Source organism: Balaenoptera acutorostrata, chromosome 3, assembly GCF_949987535.1.
Source record: "Balaenoptera acutorostrata chromosome 3, mBalAcu1.1, whole genome shotgun sequence".
NCBI classification, from domain to species: domain Eukaryota; kingdom Metazoa; phylum Chordata; class Mammalia; order Artiodactyla; family Balaenopteridae; genus Balaenoptera; species Balaenoptera acutorostrata.
The window spans coordinates 94,025,062-94,037,618 of record NC_080066.1 but is presented as its reverse complement, the minus strand read 5'-3'; the positions used below and the strand labels follow the sequence as shown (position 1 = coordinate 94,037,618).

At 42.1% G+C, this 12,557-nt stretch overlaps 2 protein-coding genes across 5 annotated transcripts in view; both read left to right on the top strand.

Moving 5' to 3' along the window:
* Positions 1-1,752, top strand: part of TMEM62 (transmembrane protein 62) — a 35,165-nt gene extending 33,413 nt beyond the window's left edge. For all 4 annotated transcript variants that reach the window (XM_007173586.3, XM_007173587.3, XM_057541910.1 and 1 more), the window contains one exon: positions 901-1,752. In XM_007173586.3, the coding sequence (XP_007173648.1) occupies positions 901-1,227 (327 nt within the window). In that variant the 3' untranslated portion in view covers positions 1,228-1,752. The remainder of the gene's footprint in view (positions 1-900) is intronic.
* A 133-nt stretch (positions 1,753-1,885) lies between these two features.
* On the top strand, positions 1,886-11,460 carry CCNDBP1 (cyclin D1 binding protein 1). The gene is made up of 11 exons (XM_007173585.3): positions 1,886-2,083; positions 2,252-2,311; positions 2,605-2,684; positions 5,307-5,388; positions 6,227-6,323; positions 6,500-6,567; positions 7,152-7,228; positions 7,576-7,856; positions 9,003-9,063; positions 10,676-10,722; positions 10,975-11,460. Exons 1-11 carry the CDS (start codon positions 1,975-1,977, stop codon positions 11,087-11,089), a joined length of 1,077 nt encoding a protein of 358 aa, XP_007173647.1. The 5' UTR covers positions 1,886-1,974; the 3' UTR covers positions 11,090-11,460.
* Positions 11,461-12,557: the final 1,097 nt, after the last annotated feature.

Below are 12,557 nucleotides of genomic sequence, written 5' to 3'. Positions count from 1 at the left end.
CTCACTCACTTCTCAGCTTAAAACCCTTTAAGCAAATCAGTGACGTGATCTGGGTCCTGCTGACTGCCCCTGTTTCCACCTGGCTTATCATGTTCCAGCTAACCTCTCCCACCTCTGGGCTTTTCATTTGTTTCTTCTGCCTGGAATGCACTTCCTTCCACTGACTCATTTCTGTCCTTCAGGCCTCAGAGGGCCCATCTCCCAGTTACCCTCCTGTGACCCAGTTATTTTCTTCATTGAATTCATCACAATCTGTAATTATCTTCCCCCTCCTTTTTTTTTTTCTTTTTGGTTTCTCTTCTCTCTACTAGAATGTAAGATCTATGATGCATCTTTTCCAACTTGGTCACCTGTGTGTGTGTCCCTTGCCTAGAGCCTTGCACAGTACCTGCCACATAATGGGTGTTCAATAATTATTTGGTGAATGAGTGACTCATATAGTAGTTAAACTTGGATTATAACTTAAATCTTCTAATTTATATTCCAGTATTCATTATGCCACTTCAAATAAAAATGCAGAGAGAAGAAAAAATACTGATACCCAAGTCCCCCCTCACTCTGCCAAAAATAAAAAACAAAAAACAGAGTACTGTATATATGTGTATGTGTCTCTACACCCACATATTCAGTTTGTTTCTACCTTAAACATTATTTGAGGGCTTCAACATAAATGAAATGACACTTGCCTTTAAGATGAACAAAAGGATACAGGAAAATAAACAACTAACTACAAGTCAACTATTGTGAGTGTTATAAGCAAGTGTGATTGAAGCATAAAGAATCAGTTAACCCCCAAGAGGGAAAGCAACATATTTTTAAGAGCCACCAATAATATGTTAGTGAGACCTGACCCTTCCAGGGCTTGCTAATAAGCTAATGGTCCTGTTCTGCTCTTTCCAGCTGGTGTTTTTTAACATCCCCTTGATGGTTTACCTGTGTTGGAGCTTGCTACAGCGGTGCTTTGGTCACAGCTTCAGGTCTCATCTTCATCAAGGAAAATACTTGAAAATTATACCTGTTCACCTACTTATGTTACTGCTGTACATCTGGCAGATTTATTCCTGCTACTTTCTTCATATGACATATGGTACTCTAGCTTTATTATTCTCCCCTTTGCGGACCTGGTTGACACTGGTGACGCCTGTTCTCATTCGTTGTGTGTGGACACTGAACCCTGCCGAGCTTGGAACCTTCATAGTGCAGTTAAAAAGCCACCTGAGCTCCTGAAGGCCATGTCTCATCATCCACCTGTGTAGCCCAGGCCTCTGTCCCAGCAGCAGGCGGAAACTCAATGTTGGCGGGCAAGCCTTGGACGTTCCTTGGACGCCTGGGAGTTGAGGGGATTACCCACTACTGATTCCTGCAGAATGGACTGCAGAAAATTCTCTAAATAATGCCATGATTCCTTCCTTCCCCAAGAAGGCAAAGGGTTGATTTACTTTTGTGAAGAGAAAGCCCTAATCTAAGAGATCCACAGGCCAGGGGCTGGTGGATATGGGAGTATCTGTGGCCCACCCGGTGTGTTTTTTACGTTACCTCATGTAAAGTACCTAGCACAGTGTCTGGAACTCAGCAGCCTATAAGGGCGCCACATTAGGGGCAGGGAACCAGTGCACACTTGGGCCTGGCCCTGACTACCCTTGATTAGTTCCCAGTCCTCTTTTCCAGCAGGGTTATGGGCTGTCTGCTTCCTCAGTCGGGGGTGTTTTCGAGTAATCAAATATCAATAAATGAATGATCAATAAGAAATAACTCGGTCTGGGACTGGCCTGTGTCGCCGGGGCGGGGCGGGGCGGGGCGGGAGGAGGTGTAGCCGCGGTTCGGAGGGCGGAAGGAGGCGCGGCTGGACCTCTGGGCAGGGGCGGAGCGGGGCGGGTTGTTGCCGGAAGCGAACCCGCGGCCCGGAAGTGGGGCGGTCACGGCAGTGCGGCTCCCGCAGCGGCTTAGTCAGCGGACTCCCTGCGTCCTGCCGAGATGGCGAGCGCAGCTGCACCTGCAGCCGCAAACTCCACCCTGCCTCCGCCTTTGGAGCAGCTCCGGCACCTGGCAGGGGAGCTGCGGTTCCTCCTTCCTGGAGTGCGGGGTGAGCTGACGTATTGGGGACGGGCGACGGCCGGGGCGGGCTTGGGTGGGAAGGGGCGAGGCCGTGGCGGCCGCGGGGTCCGGGCGGAGGAGGTGGGGTCTGGAGGTGGCTCCGCTTACCTGTGCTCTTTCTTTTGCGGCCGCCCGGCCCGCACGCCGCGCCCACTAGTCGGCGAAGCCCGGGAGACCACCAAGGAGTTTGATCGGGAAACCTTTTGGAGGAGACTCCGTGAGTGCCTCTCCTGTTGCAGGCTGCCATCTCTCATCTCTTGCAGCGTCCCTACCCCTTTCCTTCCTGCTTTCCCCCGCCCCATCCTGTCTGTGGGGATACCTCGCCTTACCCATCCTCGGCACCTCTGAGACTGAGATAGAAAACACTGATTTTGGGTTGCTTTTTTGCGACGTCTCAGCCGGCAAGGGTGGAGAGGGAACGCATTATCTTCAAAGTCCATGCAGCCGCTGGAGCCTTATCCTTTTGGCACTAACATATTGGCTCCCGCCACCTCCTCTGTCACCCCCCAGGTGAGGCAGCTATGGCAGTGTCAAGGGCAGCCACGACTCTGACCGAAGTCTTCTCTCGACTTCCACTGCCATCACCACAGGTGGGCTTCACTTTCCTACAGTTCTTGTGATGCCTCGTTATTCCTTAGGAATCCTCTCATTTTCTTTCCACGTTTTACACTCAAAGCTGGGGATTTAATTTCCTCATCTGTCAAGTAAGATGGTGGTTCTCACGTTACAGGATTGTTCTGAAGATCAAATTGCCAAATGCAGTAGCTGTCATGGGGTGGGCAGCTCTTCTAAATATTGGTTCATTCTGAAGTTCATCCTGGTTATTTCCCTTCTGGTAATTTTTTTAAAAAAGCACTTGCTATTTGCTAGGTGTTTTCACATACATGATCCCCATCTGACAGATGAGTAAGCAGGCTCAGACGCTCAGGTTAAGGTGGGTAAGTAGTGGAGCTATGATTTAAATTAGGTTCTATCTAATGTCTAAGCTACACCTTTTTTGTTATACTACATAATACTCTTCTATATTGAATTATCTTTTATATTAGTAATAATGTAGACAGTATAAAATTCAAAAGATATCAAAGTTAAATGTGCTAAAAAGTTTATATCTCCTGTCCCTTGTTCCTTTTGTATTATTCCATATATATGCTATGCATATACACACTTATGTATATATACCTGCTTCTTTTTACACAAATGATAGGATACCATAAACACTTTTCTGGACCTTTTTTAAAAAAACTAACAACATAGCTTGCAAATTGACTTTTGGGAGCACATATAAAGTTGCTCAGTTCTTTGTAATGGCAGCATGGTATTCAACAGAGTGGATATAACCATAATTTATTTAACCAGTACTGTGAGGACATTTAAGTTGTTTCCAGTTTGTAACTATTATAAACAGTGCTGTGGTAGATTGCCTAATACAGTCTTTGTGTATATCTATATATCGGTAAAAATTCCCAGAAATGGAATTGCTAGAACAAAGAATTTGTGCTTTATTATAAAACTTTATTATAAAATACTTGAAAGTAAATATTGTTGGCTGTGGCCAGGTATGCTCTATGCTCAGTTTTTCTAGAGCTAGGTATACTTAATTTGGGAGTAAGTTTGTTTTAAAATGGCGTATTCATTGCCTTATTTTATTTTCGTAGTCAATACTCTCATTCTCTTTCTCAATTATATATCTAGATGTTTTGAAATGAAAAAATCTTCTCTTGCTGCACCTACAGTAATAAACTCTTTCCACTTACATACCTCAGAGATTGGAGATGAGGAAACGACAGAATTGTATGAAAGTACTTTAAAAGTTTGTTGAAGAAAGTCAATCTTTATTTCAAAGAGAGTAGTAATGTTACCTTATTTTTCTTATGTGCTGACTCCTTTCTTCCAAATACACTTAGGACTTGTGGCTAAAATTCACAGCTAGTAAGATACCATGAGGAGCAAGAATAGAACTATTTTTCTGTACATGCTCAGGACAGTGGTTTTTTACTCATTGATGAAAAGTTAGAATATGGTTTTATTTGAATTATATATATTTGAATCACAATTGCTTTCTTAGGATCTCAGCACATTAGTTCTATTAAAGAATGTTTGGGGGTTTTTTTGTTTTGTTTTATTTTAATTCCAATTCTTATTGCCTGGTACTTTTTATGGTATTATATGTTTGAATGTTGAAACAATGTCAAATTGGCTGGCTTAGAATTTAGCAGAGAAGTGAGGACAGAGAAGGTAAGAGAAAACCAGTGACTGCTTCGAAGGAAAATAGTCAACATTGAGCATTGTAGAGTCCATGCTAATTACCTTTAGATATATTGAGATTCTGTTAGAGACAGAGACAGACACAGAGGCAGAGAGACAGACAACTGGTTAATGGTCTAAGATAGAGTTGGCAAACTTTTTCTGTAAAGGGCCAGATAGTAAACATTTTAGGCTTTGCAGACCAACTACTCAACTCTGCCCCTGTAGTGTGAATACAACTGTAGACAATATGTAAACGCAAGAGTGTGGCTGTTGGGACTTCCCTGGTGGCTCAGTCGTTAAGAATCCGCCTGCCAATGCAGGGAACACAGGTTCGAGCCCGGGTCCGGGAAGATCCCACATGCCATGGAGCAACTAAGCCCATGTGCCACAACTACTGAGCCTGCGCTCTAGAGCCAGCGAGGCACAACTACTGAAGCCCGTGTGCCACAACTACTGAAGCCTGCGCACCTAGAGCCCGTGCTCCGCAACAAGAGAAGCCACTGCAATGAGAAGCCCGAGAAAACGCGCGTGCAGCAACGAAGACCCAACATAGCCACAAAAAAAAAAAAAAAAAAAAAGTGTGACTGTGTCCCAGTAACACTTTATTTACAAAACCTGGCATTGGGCCTGATTGGGCCCTTGGGCCCTAGTTTGCCAACTCCTGGTCTAAGATATGGTGAATACCTCAAAACAGGTCACAAATATCTTGGGATATAGAGTATCAGGACTAAGTTTTTCCTGCTGTTTCTTCATGTCTTAACCAGTTGTCTGCTCAGTATCTGGTATCCAGCTAACTCCTCTCTGGTATGTTATGAGAATAGCACAGGGCCTAACTCATAATAGGACTTAAGAAAATGTTTGATGATGCTGTACAGATGTCTGCTGTCTTCCACAGTAGATGGGTTGAGCACATTGATCTAATCCATTTCCTTTTTGCCTTCTGAAATTGGCTTATCACCTCATAGGAAACCCAGAAGTTCTCTGAACAAGTCCATGCTGCCATCAGGGCAATTATTGCAGTATACTATTCGCTTCCCAAGGATCAGGGTAAGCCACTCCATACACATAAGCATTCAGTTTATGGGATAGGTCTTTGCTACTATGACAGCTTCTGTCCTGAAACTTTTACCTTTTCCTCATTTTGAGCATGTAATGTAACTTTCTCCCATAAAGTGCAGTCAAAGGTAGTTATGTAATATATGTGACCTCCATAAGTAAGTCTTTGTGCCAAGGTTCAGATGCTGTGTTCCCATCTCCCCTGCCTTGCCTGACTCTTTTTTTTTTTTTTTAATAAATTTATTTTATTTATTTATTTTTGGCTGCACTGGGTCTTCGTTGCTGAGCATGGGCTTTCTCTACCTGCAGTGAGCAGGGCCCACTCTTCGTTGCAGTGTGCGGGCTTCTCATTGCGGTGGCTTCTCTTGTTGTGAAGCACAGGCTCTAGGCGTGCGGGCTTCAGTAGCTGTGGCTCGTGGGTTCTAGAGTGTAGGCTCAGTAGTTGTGGCACACAGGCTTAGTTGCTCCGCGGCATGTGGGATCTTCCCGGACCAGGGCTCGAACCTGTGTCCCCTGCACTGGCAGGCGGATTCTTAACCACTGCGCCACCAGGGAAGTCCCAAGAAGCCACTGTTTTTAATGAATGAATACATGCTGTCATGGAAAGATTTTGTTCCAGATCTCTTTTGGAAAATACCACTAAGGAATGGTGGGAGGAGCAAGAAAATGACACGGGGATATAAATAAGACCTGAGTTTTGTGTTGGCACTCCAGTTAAAGCATGTGGATGCACATTACCTCAAATTCTGTAGGGCTTAGACTCTCAGGAAAGCAGATGGTGATTTCTGGAAAGACGACCAGGCTGCTTAGTCTTTGGGTTTGGCTACAGGAATCACCCTGCGAAAGCTGGTACGGAGCGCCACTCTGGACATCGTGGATGGCATGGCTCAGCTTGTGGAAGTGCTTTACATCACTCCAACTCAGAGGTAGTGATGCCACAGTTGGGGTTATCGGTTAATGGGGTTCCTTGCTTCTGGGAGGGGGAAAAAACTCATTTTAACAGCAAAGTTACTGATAACTGAGAATAATGACCAGCAGGAAGGACCTTTTAGGAAACAGGAACCTAGGTTATTGATACATCCTTATTGATTCCTTTCCGTAGCCCGGAGAACCTTATTTCCTACAACAGTGTCTGGGAGGCGTGCCAGCAGGTGCCTCGGATCCCGAGAGGTGGGTGAGAGTGCGAAGTGGACATTGACTCTGCTGGCCAAAGCAGACAGACCTCTCGTATCTAGCTGCCAGTTTTGTAGTATATATGTATTTTTACTTATATAAAGAGCTTAGTGAAGTAGATCTGGTTTATCACCAACATGAAAAGATAGGTATTAATACTTTTTGCCAGTCTTTTTAGTTCTCATAACTTCTAAATTCAAACACTCTCTGGCTGTGGCTCTGTCTCTTGTTGAAAGATGTGGTTTTCTCTTCTGGTCCTGCCCCAGGGGCAGTATTTTGAGGACACTGAAGCAGTTATGAGGTAGAGCCTGCTGGGCCAAAAGCTGTGGTCATCCAAGAGGACCATGATGAGAAACATCACATGACCATTTTATTTCTTCCTGTGGTGAATGACAAAAAGCTTTTCAGTCCCCATCTGGGTACCCAGAGGATGTATGTGAGAAGAATTTTACATTAAACTCCTGCCCTTGTTGACTGTCCTTGGCACTCCCTTCAAATGGGAACATTGTTGCTTTTTTCAGACTTAAGAGAATTGTTGGGTTTCTCCTCTAATTGTAGTACTTCCAATTCTTCACTCATAGATAACAAAGCTGCAGCCCTTTCAGTGCTGACAAAGAGTGTGGATCTTGTGAAGGACGCACATGAGGAAATGGAGCAGGTGAGGGGACCTCTGTCTTTGATGGTCATCAGAAGGCAACTCTGTGTCTAGTAGATGAGGATCGGTTATAAAGAGAGAAGATGTGCTGAGCGTCGACCAAATAGGTCCCATCCTCACTCCTGTCCTCCATCTCCTATCTCCCACCCCATGCTGGTGTGTGATTTAGTACCACTCCCCTCTGTTCCATTGCTGCACTAGGAGAGTCAGAAGAGGGTTTATGAAGTGATTCAACTCTGTAGCCATTAGGGAAGTAGCTGACTAAAGTTTGGGGACAACTCAGACATGATGCTGAAAGTACAACACCTTTTTATTTTTTTGGCATTCACATGTATCATGGTGTGTCTTAGGCTGTGGAAGAATGTGACCCTTACTATGGCCTCTTGAGTGACATTGAGGAGGACAACTCTGACAACCACGGTGATGAGGAGGATATATTGGGATGTCCAAGCAATCGGGACTCGTATTGGTCAGAGGAAGATCAGGAGCTCATAATCCCGTGCCTTGCACTGGTGAGAGCATCCAAAGCCTGCCTGAAGAAAATCCGGCTCTCAGTGGCAGAGAATGGGAAGAAGGATCAGGTGGCCCAGCTGGATGACATCGTGGACATTTCTGATGAGATCAGCCCTAGGTAAGCGTGATCTCCACTCAAAACATCTGAGCAGCAGCATTCTGATCTCAACTTGTGCCGTCAACCCAAGGTTTTTCCCCACCTTTTTATTTTGAAAATTTTCAAACCTACAGGAAGGTTGAAAAAGTATTGGCAGTGAGTACCTATGCCTCCATCTAGATTCACCTATTGTTCACAATTTTTTCTGTATTGGTTTATTTCTCTATAATTAGAGGTAGCTTTTAAAAAATTGAAGTAGATGTGCCATTTTTATCCCTGAACCATTTGGGAGTAAGTTGCAGACGTTAATGACATTTCACCCCTAAATATTTCAGCGTGTATCTCCTAAGAACAAACATTCTTACTCTTATTCTTAGTATTACGTTTAAGAAATGTACATCGACTATGATAATGTTATCTAATATTCAGATTTCCCCAGTTGTCTCTACAATGTCTTTTATAGCTTTTTTTTTTTAATTCAGGGTTCCATCAAGGTGTCATACCACATTTGGTTGTCTTCTCTTTGGTGTCTTGCAACTAGAACAGTCCCTGTCCTTTTTAGCTTCTTTTGACATTGACTATTTTTTTTTAATTTATTTTTTTGACATTGACTTTTTTAAAGAATCCAGGTCAGTTGCCTTGTAGAATATCCAACAATCTGGATTTATGTGATTGTTTTCTCATAATTATATTCAAGTTAAACACTTTTTGTCAAGAATGTCACATAGTTGAGTGTTCTGTGCTTTTCATTGCATCATATCATATATCGGGGAGGCACATGGTGTTAGTTTGTCCCATTATTGGTGGTATAGTAATAACTTGATTGCTTGGTTAAAGTGGTGCCCACTTTAGTGGCATTCAGGGATGAACCCTGCCTGTGTTAGTTATTTATGGTTTCAGGTCCTCACATTTTTAACTGAATTAATCATGTCCCATCCTACTGGTCAAGGGAGGTTTTCCCCCCAGCTTCCTAGTGAAACATGGTATGTATGTATTCTGTAAATACCAGTTGAATTGGTTACTTATTGGTTGCCCAATTTAAGGAACCGATATGCATTTCTGGGAGTCATTTTTTCACTAGTCACATCCTTAGTTGTGTACTGGAGACCACCTAGCTGAGCTTTGTTCCTTCTTTGTTAATGGTTATTTTTGCTTTCTCCCCTTAAGTGTGGATGATTTGGCTCTGAGCATATACCCACCTGTGTGCCATCTGACTGTGCGAATCAATGTAAGTACCGGCTTTGAGGGAATAGCTACAGACCTAACTGGTAGAATTTCAGTAATCACTAGTATTTCCTTTAAGCTATAGGGCATATGTTTATTTGTTACACTTGGATGCAAGTACAACAGTAATGTCACGATGTGTTTGTGCTTGATCTTTATCAAGCTGAATTTGAATTCTAATAGCCACGAGCTCTGGTAGTACTCTCTTCCATAACCACTTGGGTAATCATTTAGAAAAACCCAAAGACCTTGGAAAATCCTGCTTTGAAAAGAAAGTCTTAATTACTACAGTGCCTTAGGATTCTTTCAACCTGAAGTCACAAGTTTCTAATTTCCTATATAGGCCAAAATAGGTGTTTCAGAAACTTACTCTGTTTTAATATCAACACATTGTGTGATTTAACCACAAGGATTAAGCTCTTTATAAAATTCTGATTTTATTGTATTCTTTCAAGACCTGGGTCCTGTGTTAGAGTTCTATTCTCTTATTTTTATAAACTTCAAGTTCTTATGTCTCATTTTATTGGAAAGAGAAGTAAAACTGCCAGTGGCTTATATTTTACCATCAGATAGATCAATCCTAATAATATTTGGTAAATTAGGTAGTGGAAATTAGAGTGATCAAATGTATCTACACAATGTGCAAACACCTTGGAGTTCAATAGGATCCTTTTGGGCATTAACTTTTTTTTTTTCCACATACACTTTTTTAAAAGTTGACTTCGTAAGAAATAAACATCTTTAGCAATATGCCTTGTCAGTTACCCCAAATAAAATTTTAAGGAATGCACAGTGTATTGGTAACATACATACATCCTCATGTTATCTTGTTATTGGTATTCCTAAAATTCTGTAAGTAAATTAAAAAAAAAAAAAAATCTAGGGGCTTCTCTGGTGGCGCAGTGGTTAAGAATCCCCAATGCCGGGGACATGGGTTCGAGCCCTGGACCGGGAAGATCCCACATGCCGCGGAGCAACTAAGCCCGTGAGCCACAACTACTGAGCCTGTGCTCTAGAGCCCATGAGCCACAACTACTGAAGCCCGCATGCCACAACTACTGAAGCCCTCACACCTAGAGCCCATGCTCCACAACAAGAGAAACCAATGCAATGAGAAGCCTGCGCACCACAATGAAGAGTAGCCCCCGCTCACCGCAACTAAAGAAAGCCTGCACAGCAAGGAAGACCCAATGCAGCCAAAAAAAAAAAAAATCCAGTTTGTTTCTGCTATATATATCCTGAGCTATCAGCAGTTGGGACAAATTCAGGTTATATTCTTCCTTTTTCTGTTTTCTTTAATTAAAAAAATATTTTAAATATAGAAAAACTTATAAAGATGTTATAGCAACAGTATTAATAAGATTTTGCTAAATAGAGAAGAATCCATGATCCCACCACCCTAATCTAATCAACATTTTTGTTTTTCACTGTTTTCTCCAATGATCTTTTTATTACTTGAGTATTAAATAATAATACTTAATGACTTTTAAAAATGACTTTTTATTACTTGAGTATTAAAATATTTTAGCTCTCCTTCCCCCCCCACCCCCTATTTTTTCCCTCCTTTCCTTTTTATGGTAGGGCTCAGGGTGAGTAACTTCTCTGTTTTTTTCTAGTGTGCAAAACTTGTATCCGTTTTAAAGAAGGCACTTGAAATTACAAAGTGAGTATGAAGACTTATCCCCAAATAGCTTTTTGAGAATAAACCTATACAGCCATTCTGAACTCCCAAACCCCCATTTCGAGGAGTAGAAGCTGAGTGTAGTGTTTTCTTTCAACTTTACTTGTGGAGCAGCTGAATTTCTGCAGAGAAACTTGCCTTTTCTTACTGTAATTTTCCCTGTGCTCCCTTTTGAGGGTAGGTTTTTCCTTGACAGTATAAATTTAACTTCTCTTTTTCCCATTCCATTCGCAGAGCAAGTCATGTGACCCCACAGCCAGAAGATAGTTGGATCCCTTTACTTATTAATGCTGTTGATCATTGCATGAACAGAATCAAGGAGCTCACTCAGCATGAAGTTGAATCATGAATTTTCAGGCTCATTTGTACTCTCCTCTCTCCCTTTCTTACTGTCGCAGCCAAGCTCTGATGTCTGCTTTTAGAATGGGGCTAGGATACTTTCTGGACCGAAAGGGAGGTCCTATCTATACTTATCAAGAGACACTATTACCAAAGTTTGTTGATTAGGCCAAACTGGCAATTATTTATAAACCATATGAGTATGATATGTTTTTCTCTGCCAGATATAAAAGATAATTGTATGAGTTTTTATTCTTGAGTTGCCTCTCAGAGATTCCTGGGGAATCTGCCTTATTCCCTATTTGCAATAAAGTGTGTCGTTTCATTGCTAAAGATGTTGATAGTCTCAATAAAATGCTAACCTGCTAGTGGTTAAATGAGTACCTTTCCAAAGTGTCTTTTCTACCAGAAATATGTGGGTTGAGACTAACAACATTGCTTTTGTTTAGGTGTCTAGGTCTAAAGATCTGATTCTGATCAGAAATATATTTAGAAGAAAAAGACTTGACTTTTTTTAGAGTAGATGTCTCCAGAACCCCTCTTAGTACTTGCGCATGTTATAGAATATAATTATTCTTACCAGAAAGTTCTTCTGAATATTATTCCAGTTTACTCCATGCCTCTATTGGTATTGAGCTTGTGAAAATTAATAAAGGGAAACCTTCTTTAAAATGGAGTTGAGAGGCCAGAAGGGGCGGGGGCGGGGCAGCTCTCATGCAGTACCACTCTAGGTCAGGAAGGACTGTCAGTTACGAACAGGAAGGACTGTCAGTTACGGACAGGAATGATGTACACTGCCTCTCCTAGGGGAAACTGACTACCCCAGCTACTAAGCCAGTGAGAACCCCTCATCCCCCTGAACTCTTGCTTTCCTCCATGGAATTTTGTTCAGAACAACTCCCGGCTTCCTCCTTTTTCCTCTGTTTGTGGGACTTGCCTATGGCTTTTACTATAGCCTGTTTGACCCGAATTGCGGTTCTTTGTTATTCCTGAATAAACCCATCTTGCTGGTAAAATAACTGGCTGTTTTATTTTTTAGGTTAACAAGCTCAGTTGTTAGGTTTGTTCACCTTATCGAACAGGGTTGTTTTCCTTATACATACTTGTATTGTTGTTCTCTGTTTTGTATTACGTATCCCCAAATGTAAGTACAAAATTTTTACAAATCAAAAAATTTTAAATGTATAAGAGAGTTTACATAATATTAAGGGCCTCTTCAGTTAATCCTTTTGCAAAACCATCGCCAGTTAATTATATTTTTGCATCAGTCTGGAAGATCACATCTTGGAAAGCAACGTAAACCTGGAAGGTCATATCTTAGAAAGCAAGGTATACAGTGATGTATATTCTGGTGACCTGACTTAGGCCTTAATGTATGTACTACAGGTCTCCACACTTCTATTGCTGGTCCTTTGTCTTGTATAGATGTACTTCATCACATCTGCCCTTCTGATGTCCCCATGGTCTCTTTAGGTATA